Source organism: Simochromis diagramma, unplaced genomic scaffold (assembly GCF_900408965.1).
Source record: "Simochromis diagramma unplaced genomic scaffold, fSimDia1.1 OVJJ01000753.1, whole genome shotgun sequence".
NCBI lineage: Eukaryota > Metazoa > Chordata > Actinopteri > Cichliformes > Cichlidae > Simochromis > Simochromis diagramma.
Window position 1 is genome coordinate 8903261 of NW_024387523.1, and position 14117 is coordinate 8917377.

Sequence of the window (14117 nt, forward strand, 5' to 3'; positions counted from 1 at the left end):
GAATGATGCATGGATTTGTGTGTATATTCCTCGGAATTGCCCCGTGCATGTGAAGCTATGTGTTTACGTGTGTGTTCATGTATGCTTGTCTGTCTGTGACTCTATGCCTGCATCTGCGTGCGTGCATGTGTGTAGAGGGGCTGTCAGTTTCGGTCTGGTAGTCACCATAATTAGAAGTCTCTCTTTTACCCCTGTCTCCTGCTTGCTTTTCCCTTTCTCTCGCTCTCTCTCTCTCCTCCGCTGAGTCTAGCCTTCTTTTCCTTTGACTTCTCCCTTTTCTCTGTTTCGATATTTTCAATTCTTTCTCTACCTCTTTCCTCCTCCTACACTCTCTCGCACCCTCTGAGTGATGAGTTTTAAATCATCCTTTCATTCTTGCGCAGTGATGAACGAGGGGGAAATCTGTCCTTTTCTCTTTGTTTATTCAGCTCTCCATCTCTGTCCCTCTGTCTCTTTTTCGCTCTTTATTCACCCCACCTTGTGTCCTCGGTTTTCTGTATAATGAAGTTGCCTAATCTAGGCAAAGATACCCTTAGATTTGTAAGTACACACAGAATTGTAAGTCATATTTGCATATTGTGATGACTTCACATTTAATGTTTAATTTTGTTTAGAAACAAAAGCAAAATAAGCTACACCAAGCAAATAAGTCTAAAAAACAGACAAATCCAAATTCAAGTACTATCCAAAAGTCATTTGAATCAGTTATCACTTGATTAGACTCAAAGAAATCAAAGACATTTGCTCTTTGTATTTGTGTTCATATCTTTTCCCTTTATGAATTGTGGTTTCTGTTGAACTCTCCTTGAAACATTTCATTGTATGCTGGTTAAGAACCACATGGGCCTTCTAGTTTTGAACTGGGAAAATGGCAGATAAGTATCTTGTTTTCTTGCTGTACCTTGCAAAATCTTCTTCTTTATTGTTGTTGTTTTCTTCCCTTTTCTTCTTCACTCCTTTGACCTCATTAAAAATATGTAGACAGGGTGACCAGTGGCATGTTAGGTTTGTAGGTATGCGTGTTTGTGCACAGGTATCCCCTCATATGGCTTAGCTTGTCCCTCCTGGTTGCCCAACATCTCATCTCTGATTGGTTGTGAAGGGATAGAGATACCAGCCCTTAATTGGAGCCAAGGCTGCCATTGGTGATTACATCTGTCACTGTGATAGCCTTGGAATAGTCTGGGTAAATGAGGGTTGGACAAACACCACACACAAGCAGACATCAGCACACACAGATGCACGCACGCACACACACACACAGACAGACACACATCATTTTGGTTGGGATGCTGTCTTGGATAATTGGTTCGAAAAGCATCCAGCGGGATCGTCCCTGCTGTCCCTGTGGCCCTGGCTGCCATGGTAAATAACAAGGCTCATAAACATGAAAGTCAGGGGGATGATCATCCTGATTTGAGCTTTGCACTCAGATGAGATTGATGAAAGCCTAGAAGTTTAAAGGACTTTGAACATCCAATAATAGCATTTTTCAGCAAAACACTTTCATTTATAGCTAAAACAGCACAGCAAAGCCAAACAGCTGTGGCATTAAAAGCTCTTGAAAACTATTTTAAGGCTTTTTTTCTCTTTATTCTGTTCATTTGAATGTTTGCTGATTGTATATGGTTAAAAAAAAAAAAAGACTAACAACACATTTATAGGTTAATGGGAAAATAAATAAAACAGGCATAAATGTTTAGCAATTTGTAATATTTTTTCTTGGCAAGAAGACACGCATTTATAACAGCAAGCGTCTTTGCTGTAGTGTCCTTCAACAGAATAATGTTAAATCCTTACCAGGTACAATGGTTTCTCCTCTGTGAGCTTACTCTGCAATCTCACCTCCCTGTGAAGTACAAGAAGTGAACAGTTTCTCCATCGGGGATCGATAGAGCATTGCAAGCAGTAGCCTGGACCGACTTCAGTCCTGGACACTCCAAGGTTTTCATCTAGCACCTGTAGTGTATTTGATATAAAAGGATCATTAAGATCAAAGGGAGAAGATAATGATACTGATGTGAACTGTAAAGTCCAAGGAGATCAATTACATTTACATTTTATAATTTAGGCATTTAGCAGGTGCTGTAACCCGGAGAGATTTAAAATAAGTACAGCAGCAGGATTAGCTTCACTTCTAATTTATCAGTACATGAACCTTATAAAAGAAAGTGCAAAGGATCACTGTTGCTGTATTAAACTTTTCTTTCAACTTATTGCCATATCATTAGAAAATGTCTGCCGGAATTACACTTCTCGTAGTTTTACTGTTTTAGTAGAATACCACAAGCAGTGCTTCTTAGCAACAACGCGTCATCCTTTATGACTACTTAACTCGAAACCTGAACTTTAATAACTTCTAACAAACAGAGTTCTTAATGACTGACCATAGTTTAAGTCTAATACTGCACTAATATCATTCACAATTGCTTGATTATCCAGTGCTTTACTCACAGGGAAAAAAAGCATTGGCAAGCAAGAAAAGCATATTTACCGTTGTCACAAAAATATAGATTTTTTGTTGTAGTTGATGTTAGAAGTTAGTTTTGCACCTGTCCCTCTGGACCCATATCTTGCACCCATATTTTGTGCTGTAGTTGATTTAGATGTCAGGTTTGCACCCCTCCACCCCCCTAAACCCACTTTCTTTGTCTCCTCCTGCTACCAGCCTGCCACCACATAAACAAAGTCATTTAAAGAGCCTATAGGAGCTCATTAAGATCAAGTAGTATTTATCATTTCTCCATCCCTGAAGAATTCATTAACTGTTTTTGATGTTGTATGGTGCGAGCAAGAGCGTAATCGGTGTCGTTTTTCATTTTCAGTTGTTGTAGATGGATGTCTCAACAAAACAAAGCAAATGCTTATTCTGTACAGCTATAAATTGCCGAGTCATGTTCAAAGGCACTGCCGCTGACTGACACACCCCTTTGCTTGTTGTGCATTTTAACATGTCAGTAATTGATTAGCAGCAAACAAAGGAATTGCCAGCTTTTGATCTTGCAGATGCCCATAGGATGAATCCAGGAGAATGCACCGGTCTCTCATTGATTTCACCTTTTAAGTGAGCTGGAAAGGTTGCTCAGTGGCAAAAGAGTTTCCAGTCACTCGGGGGACCCGAGTTCAAGCACCCCATGCTGAATGTGAATACCACTTCCTGGGGTGCTGTTCTGAAGTCCTGCCCCTGCCCCATGCCCTCACTGTGAAGGAGTGCATCACAAACTATAGATAAGCAGCGCTACCCTAGAAGAAGTTCTGGGAAGTACTTCTATGATCTTCATATATTTCTATTAATACGTAATCATAGATCAGCATCAAAGACCAGGATATATCAAAACGAAGCTGACCTACTTATTATCACTCATGCTGACTCGTTGCTTCTTGGTTCATTCATTAAAAGCAATGTTTTGTATATTTTTTTTTCTTTTGACTTTTTAGTGGTCTTACATAAAATAATAATGAATAATTGACCGTCACTTCTAATGGTTGTGTTTAAAAAAGGCAGTAATAAGTACTTGTTAGTGTGCGTATGTGTGGTTTTGTGTACAGTTTGAATGTGCTATGCAGTTACTACTCTGTCATAATGACAACTGAACCAGCTTTAATACACTGGCAGTTACACACTGATGCTGTTGCAACTGCACGTGCTGAGGAAGACTCACGGCTGCACTTACAATAAATAGTTGTGCGACAGTTACGAAATCCTTTTGTCACAATGGGCAGACATACAGAGGTGTAACTTCTAGCATCATCACTCTTTCACGTTTTAAAATATTGAATGATGAACATTAAACATTTTGAGAGTTCAATTATCTTGATTTATTATAATGTGTTAAGGTCACAACTTCAGTTTGACACCTTTATGTTTTCTTCCTCTAACTTAAGATGTGCTCAAATCTCTTTTCTCTTTCAGGTTTTATCTACACATGCGGGGGTACACTGAAAGGTCGAAATGGCAGTATAGAATCTCCTGGCTTTCCCTATGGCTACCCAAATGGAGCAAACTGCACCTGGGTCATTGTTGGAGAGGAAGGAAGTAGAATCCAGCTCATCTTCTTGTCATTTGCCATAGAAGAAGAATATGACTTCCTGTCGTTGTACGACGGACATCCCCACCCTGCTAACTTCAGGACCAGGTAGGGCAGTTTTTATGTGTTATTCTTTTCAATTTTTCTTTTTTCATTTTCTTTTTTTTAAAGCAAGTGTTCATTTTGTCAAAGGAGAGAAATATGAAAACATTTAAAGCTTCAAACTGTTCTCATCCTATAATCTCATTAAAAATGAAGCATTGAATAAACTAAAAAATGCAGAGATCCGTCTCACATTTTGAGTTTTAATATCAATACAAATTGCTTAAGTAAAAGAAAACGTCCTTCTAACAGATACTGACACTACGGATGTTGACCGAATTCTTTTAAGCAATGTTCACGTGGTGTTAAATGACCTTTGATAGCAACAGGGTGATCTACAATTGGTTTGCGACAGCAATCACTGACGCTGCGGCTTCCTTTAGTTATTGAATTAGTTTATTGAGCTCTTCTTGCAAGAAACACAATACCCTGAAAGAATCTTGTTTTAGATAAGCTATTAAACTCTACTTGTATGATTTTATCAGTCAATCAGTGGAGCTTAATAGCATCTGTCTGTGACTCTATTCACATTCAACATGTTCCTTTAACCCTGAAATGAATTTTTTTTGTTATTTTATTAACTGTGAAATGTGAGAACACTGTTTAAATGTTTAAATGTCACTGCACACTGTACAAAGTGTTTAGGATGTTGGTTCACAAAAAGTAACTCAATTATATAAATGCAAATTAATTTTTTTTGTGGTTCATTCACACAAAATCATCCCTTAAAGATGGACTTATTGTTATAAGCCAGCTAATCAGTAACATCTCACGTCCAAATCTGGTGAGTGAAAATAATCAAAGTAATAAAAGACAACAAACATTGCAACCAATTTAGTATTGGAAGAAAGACATTGTTTATAGAGCATAGCTGTTATTAACTGTTTTGTTTGATGCTTCACTAAATTTTCTATGTCTTGGTCACATCAGTTATTCAAATTAAATAAACAAGCAAAAATAGAAACCAACTGTGACTCAGAAAGTGAATTTTATTTTATTTTTTATGTGGATTTGGTCATCCATGTGGGACGACTTATTTTTTTTTCAGTGAAGACTATCCAAGCCAAAGCAAGGTAAGCAACCACACGAAAGAAAATTCCCAAGATTTCGTTCTTTCTTTGTGTTTTTGTCTTCACTTTGTAGTGGATTTGAAGTTGGCTAAGCTTGTTTTCTAAAAGGTTTATAGTGAAGTCTGATCAAACCACACACCCCCACAGTCCCATCAAAGCAGTTTCTAGTTTTTGTTCAAATCAGATAATCCGCATATCATATAATATGAGGTCTGATGTCACAACCTCGTTTTGCATATCTCATCGGACAAATTATGAACAGAAGCTTCCACTGTTGATAGAAAGATTTCTTTAATTACATCAGGCGTGTGTGAGGCAACTACCAACAATATAGTGCCAGGAGAGAAAATCTGGTTTGGTTCAGTTGAGGAAAAAGGATGTGGGTCATGTAGAAATGAAATGAGTCGCCTTGATACTTGTCATGGGGAATGAACCATTTTCATTTGCTTCAACAGGCATAATTTCTAATCAGCGAGCTGCACTAATCAACCTTTCTTGGACGTGGCGTTTAGGGCTCAAATTGCCATACAGAGTTAATTAAACAAGAGAGGAAAAGAATGGAACAAAACAGAAGAGAATTCAAAAGGAAATAAGGTGACTAGGTGATTTTTGCCAGGTTATATAAAATTCTTGTTTCCACAAAGACAAAGAGACTTTCTCCCGACTCCAGTCTAAAGAAACTGGAGCTGGGAGAAAGTCAGAGATGCCCTCTGTGCTCTTATTGGCTGATTAGGATTCTTTGCTTATCTAAGATAACAGAAGATAATGTGTCGTGTGAGTGTTGTGTGAATGCATTCATGTCCATAGGTTTGTCTGTGCTTGTCTGTGTGTGTATGTGTGTAAGTGTGTGTGCGCTCATGCCTGTGGGGAAGATTTATGGCATGCATAATTCCAGTCGCCTTGCTACGTAAGCCAAACCTGTGGCTCATTCTCCTGCAGTCTCTTTTTCACTCTTTCATTACTTAAAACAGACATAGACACATAGCAACGAATTGTAATTTCATTGTCAACATAATACAAATTTAAGTGATTAAATACACTGGAGAAGACTGCACGATACGCTGCAAGTCATTTGTTCCCACTCACACACATGCAAATATTTGACCTTGCTCAGTAAAAACATATTTTATGGGGTGGCGCAGTGGTGCAGTAGTTATCACTGTCTCCTCACAGTAAGGTCCTCCAGCTGACTGAGGCCTTTCTGTGTGGCAGTCTCTCCTGGTGCTCTGGCTTCCGTCCATAGACATGCTTGTTAAGTTAATTGGTGATTCTAAATTGGCTGTGAGTGTGAAAGGTTGTCTGTCTCTCTGTGTTAGCCCTGTAATAGACAGCCAACCAGTAAAGGGTGTGTCCTGCCTCTCACCCTGTGACACAGTTTAGGCTCCTGCGACCCTAAATTGGATAGAAAAATATTCGATGAGCTTAGAAAAAGACACATTTCTCTGTTCCTTCTTTTTGTTTTTTGTTTTTTTTTCATATTTTTTCCAAATCCTTTGCAATTTGAGAACTGCAAAAAAAAAGGAAAATGCCCTGCACTGTATCTCAGCTATATAGGTGTCACAATCGATACATAAAAAATAAGAAGAATTTGTGTTATTGAAAATATGAATATTAAAATATTCCACTTTTTAATAGTAGTTTTTAGCCTAAAAGCAGTTATTTTGGGTTTCATGGTTCAAGCTTGACCGTTGCTGTAAAAGTAATTTTTTTTAAAAAAATGCATTAAAACTGTCACCGTTCTTTTTTTCTTTTTCAGTTAAAAAGCCTTAAATTCTTGGGTTTCTTTGTGGTAAAGTTGAAATGACATTTTTACATTTTTGTCGCCACCTGTCTCACCTTGACTAGTATCTGAAAGTAAAAGCATTTTTTTAACAGTAAATATCTGTTCTTTTTAAATAACTATTATTATTGACAACATCAAAGGTGATGCTGTCTATCAACTGGAAATTAAATCTATTTGTGAATTTCTTCTACAATCACATTAATCAAGGTATAAAAACATTTTTCCCACTGCAAGTTGCCATCAGTGAGTAAAGGTCACCTTCCCTGATTTCTGCATGATAAAAAAAAGCCCCAGTGCAACTTTGAAATAACAGTTCCTCTCTGCCCCAGTCGATTATTTATTGACTCTAGCTGGAAGTTAAAATTATTGACTGTGATAAACTGGGTTTTGAACTTTGGGATGGTCTCACCTGCCTGTTCTCTTCTTGATCTTGGTGCAACAAATAGATATGATGAATGGAGTTCATATAAGCCAGGAAACATCTGGGGATCACACACTGTGACTAACACATTCAAGACATTTTTATGCAATTAGTAACTGGCTCAAATCAGGCTTTCAGGCTGGAATTTCTGCATAACTTATTTTAAAAAAAAAATACTCTAATTCACAAATGATCCACAGTGTCTTGACAAAGTGAAGTAGTATTATTGCAAAGCAAAACCATTTAGGAAACACAGCAACTCAGCCATAAAGTTACAGACCATGTAAATTTACAGAGTGGGGTCGCTGAGTGCTGAGGTGTAGGTGTCACTGTACTTTCGTCCATATAGTCTTTTTCTGGTAGAGAAACTGAGACGTTTTCTAATACACTATGAATCATGTTATTTCTCTGAAAAAAAGGTGTGAGGGTTTTTTTGTTTGTTTTCTTTTTTGTTTTTTACATGACTACCTACAACTTCATGGGCAGTCAGTGGAAACAGTACTTTAACATGTTTCTCAGTTTTAGTTGGTCTGTGTTTTGATTTATTTCAAGGAATGCTGCATGAACAACACAGTACTCCAATTATTCATGCAACATGCAGTTCATGCCAGATACCCTTGGTTTTCAGACTTTCTAGGCCAGATAATCAAATAAACCAAAGTCAAAAATCTGCTTTACTTAATGCAACTAAGAGCAGTGGGTCATCATCAAGAGCAACATGGGTCATGCTCAACATTCCTTCCAAATGCTTCCCTTTGAATCTGCTCAGCTGAACAATACATTTAAAGCACTGGACAGTGCAGTGCACAGACAGGGCAGTGGCCACCCATGGTGCATGTTGTTAACATCTCTGTCATTGAGGACGTGGGTTAGCGCAATATTTGTATACCAGTTTTCCCACTGTGCATAGCTTTGGATACTGGGTCACAAGTTTCTGTGACTGAATTTTTTTTTTTTTTTTTTTTTTTTGAATTGAAACCATGGTAAGGTATCAGGTGGCACATAAACTGTTGGAGTAGAAGACGTGACTGGGACTTCAGAGACTTTACCAGCTGTCTGAAAATTAATCATGTGTGAGCGCCAAGAGAGCATCTGAGAGTTTTTGGCCATGCATGGATAGATGGATAAAATACAAGTATTAAATGATGGAAGACACAGTAAGGGGTTTTCGTCACCAGACTTTCAGGATTAAAATGCGAAATTACCAGATTTAGGATTTGATCACTGTGGTGTGACTACATGGTTCTTACAGTTACTCAGATTCAATGTAAACGTTTACATTATACATGAATTCTTCTGTGACTCATTTTTAAATTGTTTGATTTTTCCCCCTCTTCGTGTTATCCTTTCTTCATCCGAATGTCCAGGCAAAACTGTTGATGTGTGTATATTTTATCTGTAGGATCCTGACAGATGACTTAGTGGCTTTCATTCAACTCGCTTGGACTTTTGTGCTGGTTCAGATACCATGGTAGCTTTACATGTGCAAAATGCAGATACAATTGTGTTTTCCATCGAGTAAGTGCACAGTCATGTTCACAAAATGAAAAAAGAAATGTGGGGTTGTAGCAGGTCACTGCATGAATATTTGATCAGTGCAATCTGTCGGTCTGTCCATTTCATCCTGTGGCTAGATTTGTTGTGTGCAAGCAAATCTGTTTTCAAGCCATTTACTCAAGTAAACTAGGTTTGTGCAGATGCATTTCAACAATAAAAGCCACAGGAGGAAACCTAAACATAGTATTTGTGATATCAGACAGATTCAGTGGCAGACTATCAGCAACAGCTTGAAAATATTAATAGTCTTTATGGAGCTTGAAGCTATAACATTTCTGATCAAAGTCACACATGCGTTACCATTAGTTTTTTGCATTCTCATTCAACCCTTATTACGGTACACTGGATTTCAAATTTCTAAAAACACTTGGAAAAATGTTTCACATTTTTAATTTTTAATTGAAAATTTCAAATTGAGAGAAAGAAGACTTTCATTTTGAATTTAGTAAATGTGTAATTTTTCCTCTGGTGGTAATTAATGACCTTGTAACCCAGGTTACTGACTGTCTTGCTCTGAAATAAAAAACGGGAAGGAGGTTGTGTAATGAGTGTCATTCGTTTTATTATTGATGCCACATTTTTACTCATTTTCAGTCCAGACCTTGGACTTACTGCTGACCATTTTTAGGATTTTTTGTTTGTTTGTTTGTTAAGCCATTTAACACTGACCTATGAATCACTCAAGCATAAAAAAGCCACTTAGCTCAAGGAATGAACCAGTGTTATATCTACACTCAACACACCACAGTAGCTTCACTTTTCAGTCAGACAATGATCCCACACACATGCCAAATGCAGTAAAACTATACCTGAGTAGAAAAGCACTAAATGGAACACTAACAGGCCTTAACATTATTAAAGCAATGTGGGATCATCTTGACAGAGAACAGAACAAAAGGGAGCCAACATCCAAAGAAGAACTTTAAATGTCCTTCAAAAAACCTGGTGAATTATTCCTGAGATTTAAACAAAAAAAGGAAGAACGCTTGCCTAAAAGAGTGCAGGCTGTGTTGAAAAATAATTGAATTTTAAGCTACTTAAAACTACAGAAACTCTGTTTTTTCCTTATATTCTTATATTTCCTTAATCTCTGACTCACTTCCACAGTGTGTCTTCCTCCCCTCACCCAGATGGACACTCCTCCCTGAGCCTGGTTCTGCTGGAGGTTTCTTCCTGTTAAAAGGAAGTTTTTCCTTCCCACTGTTGCCTTTTTTTTGCTCATGTTAGTGTACCTTGGCACATACAAATGCAGACATGCAGCAGATTAACTAGTAGCAGTGCTGTAGCCCGAATACAGAGCACAAAAATTTTTTTTTTATTATGATGGTCATCTGATCATGTAACTCCCAAATATATTTGATCTCATTTCTTGAGCAAGAACTGATCTTGACATTGCAAAATATATTCATAAATATGTGATGTAATGTGACGTATGCTTGGAGCCACATTACTGTGACACACACACACACACATTCAGAGAAAAAAAACATTGCTGAATGTCACGAGAGGAAAAGCTTGGATGTGTCTGTTAACTCTATTTTTACCCCTTTTAGGTTGCGATATACTGGCTACTTTATTCCCTGCTTCCTATTCCTACTCTGGCCCAGTTTGTATCTTCAATCCTTTACAGCACCAATTTTACACCTGGCTAAGTCACACCCACCCACTCCCTACACACACACAGGACACATCCACGGAAACTGAGAGACACATGATCGCTGCCACAAAGTAAACGTACACAGGCAACGTAAATACACAGCCATACAGCAAGACATGCACCTGCTGCACACAGGCGCAGAAGGCAAACAAACACAAAGGCCATGGGAAACAGCAATGTGTGATTGGTGTGAAAATAAACAAATACGGCCTTTGATGTCGGGACAATATTCCTGAGCAAAACCGAGTTCACGTTTTTGGGGGAAGACAGCGAGAAGTGTATATGTAGATGCACAGGTATGTGTGTGTGTGTGTGCTTTAGCGTGTGAGTGAGTGAGAGGTTTTGTGTGAGTGTGAACTGAGGTGTGTTTATCCCTGAGGTAGTGGTATTTCATCTCTTCCTGCATCAGTTCTGCCCTGTAGGGGGTAAGAGGCGTGTGTGTGTGCGTGTATATGTGTGTGTGTGTGTGTTAGAAGATCCAAATAGCTTTGCTCAGGTTAAAAAGACAGGAAGGAACAGAAAAGGAAGTCTTTTTCTTAGCATGTCTTTTTTTGCCAAGGTTGTTCTCCCTGCATGCCCTTGTGTATGCCACTTTTTGTTGCCTGAAAATTTGAATTGGTTCATTGTTGCCAGCCTGCTGTTTGACAGAGATTGTTGAGGATTTAAACATGAAAAACTAACTTAAACAAGAACACAGCAGGACCTCTGTATGGTCACTACAGGAGGCTGTAGTGGCAAACATGCAATACTAAAGTGATTTTGTGCAGAAGAAATTCTTCTGTATTCTTCTAAATGAACACATAGGAATAATAGCCACAGTCTCAACAGTGAGAGTCTCTTTAGACAAATCAAAACTTGCAACAAAACAAATAAACCTTCTCAGGAGAACTGTTCCAACTTTTACTGCAGTAAACAACATTTTGGCACTGTGGGTGTCCATCAGGTAGCCAATTTGGGGTAAACGATCAATGCAAGAAAACTTGAGCAAAACTGTTGCGAGGCCTTGCTTTGATTTGTGCATAATTGCTGGGCCTTGCACAATGTGCAGGAAAACACTTTTTGATGTGAGTGCGTTTGTGCTTCATCGAGGGATCCTTTCATTGAAAGTTACACAGATTTCAGAAATCAGAAACATTTCTGTTTGAAGCAATTACATCACTGCATGTTTACATCTGTGCCTCTTACTTTTTTTGTTAATTTCTCTCATTTATTTTTGCAAAGTATGATTCAAAAAGTTTTTTTTATAGTTTTACATGACAAAAGTTACTGTTATACAAAGGAAACTCAGGGAAAGAAGGGTGTCCCAAGTCCATTAAAATACACATTAAGCTATAATTTACCTCAACAATCAGTATGTTTTTACTTAAAATTGATATAATTCCAAGCATTTCTCATTTTTACTTCATATCAGTGACTGTCTGTGTCTCTGAACTCCTCTCTTGATATACCTTCACTTTTATCTTTTCTCATTCTCACAATCTGTCTCTGTCTTAAGCCTGTCTTTTATTGAATAGATGTAATTCACTACTTCATCTCTCTTTTACTTAATATCTGTTTCTAAACTGTCCTCTGTGTCTCTCTCTTTTCACAATTCGACTCCACCACTCCCCACCTAATCTGTTTCTCTCTCAATTCTTCCAATAAATGTCATTAATTCGGCACTGATAACCAGCTCTGTTCTTTCAGCTCAGTCTGGCACATATTATAATTAGAATCATTACAGTAACGTTAACAGTGCAATACAATATTCAGGAGTCAAATCCCCTGGTGATTGAGCTCTCTTGAGTCTTTGGAGCTCCTGTTCTTTGTGTCATCCTGTGGACACTGTAGTCTGTTGAGATTATGTCTGTGTGCGTTTATTACACCAGGGGTTGGTGTTAATTGATTCCTCCCCGTCCTTTTCTGAATGGTGTGTTCGGTCTTATGAGAGAAAATAGGTGCGGTTTCATCAGTCATGTGCAATAAAATCTCCATTACAATAACTACATTTAAATACTAACAAGGCTACCTGCCAGTGCTTGATGAGGGCAATACTTCAGAAACTGCCAGATCAGTGACCTGTGTGCTTATTCACATCTGGTTCTTTTATTGTAGAGCTTATTAAAATTATAATTAATTTAAAACATTAACAAAAACATATCCACCGCAACTCTTACCAGAGCCTTTAAATCTTAACGTCATAAAAGGGTGACCGAACAAATAGAAACGTGGATCGATGATTGAAATAACTGATAGAATAATGTAAGTGAGAAATGTGTGTCTATTGCATACTTTGTGTGCTGAACTTTACATTTCTATAGCCTGATGTCAGGTTGCCTTTTCTTGACAGTTTGATCAGTTACGTGAAAGAAGAACAATTAGAACTTGCAGCCATAAAAAGTCATAGGAGTCTTTAAATACAATCAGCACTGTAAAAACATGTTTGCCTGACAATGCAAATGTGAGTGTTTCAATACTCAGAGCAATGCAAATGTGTTTACTTGGAAGTCTTTTTTGGAAGCTTTCTCAGCAGTGGCAACATAATGAACGGAATTTGTGTAGTATGGGTTTATTGTATGTCTAAATTTTACAGTTTGGGCTTATTTTTCCTCGTTTTTTCAGCTGCTCCCTTTTACACAAGGGGTGGCCACAGTAGACGGATCCACATGTGTGATTTGTCAGATTTTTAAGTCGGATACTCAGCCACTTAAATCCTAAATCTTGTGTCTTAGACCATGGATTTTATGCATGTTAGGCAAATGTGGTAACCACTATACTTTAGAGCGACAGACTTTTTGTCATTATTGCGTTAGTTTATTCCATCCATGAGACTGACACTGCCCATGGACAACTCAAACTCAAAATAAATAGATTTTTATTCTGTGTGCTAAACCTGTTGAGCTGTTCAAGGTCCTGGTGAAACCCATTTTGCCTTGGTCATGGTTCAGTCCTCTTAACTTTGTTTGATTTGGATGGCAAACCGATGAGAACCAAGGCTATGAAACAAGTCAGCCTGTCTGATAATATTGACTGTTTTGTGAGCTTGAGTGCTTGGTCACACATGTGCGTGCACGCCTTTTCTGTTTATGTGCTCGAGTCTTACTCATGTTTTGGGACTTAGATGTTGGGATGTGTCTTTACTATGGAGAAGGGACAGGGAGTATCATATAGTATCTCATATGGTAAATCAGTTTAGCCTGATAAGGAAGGTACAGTAGTACGTATGGTTAAGGTTAGATTTCCAGGAAATAGATGGAAGTCAGTGTAATGGCTTCAGAAAACATGACTGTTTTGTCTGTGCGTGTGTGCGTGTCCGTGTGTGTGTGTGTGTGTGTGTGTGTGTGTGCATGAAGTTCCAGTAATCCCAGTGGCTAAGCTGGTAATCCCCTCAAGCTGCCCATTAGCCCCTTGACACAGACATATACAGACACACACGCCCACAGACACACACAGACAGACTCTACCTCCAGGGCAGTCACCCAGGTGTCAGACAGACTATTCCTCAGGGAGGGATCACTAT

General features: G+C 38.2%; 1 protein-coding gene across 7 annotated transcripts in view; it reads left to right on the plus strand.

Moving 5' to 3' along the window:
- csmd3b (CUB and Sushi multiple domains 3b) overlaps positions 1-14117 on the plus strand; it is a 380853-nt gene that overhangs the window by 85699 nt on the left and 281037 nt on the right. For all 7 annotated transcript variants that reach the window (XM_040020932.1, XM_040020933.1, XM_040020934.1 and 4 more), the window contains exon 2: positions 3914-4136. In XM_040020932.1, the coding sequence (XP_039876866.1) occupies positions 3914-4136 (223 nt within the window). The remainder of the gene's footprint in view (positions 1-3913; positions 4137-14117) is intronic.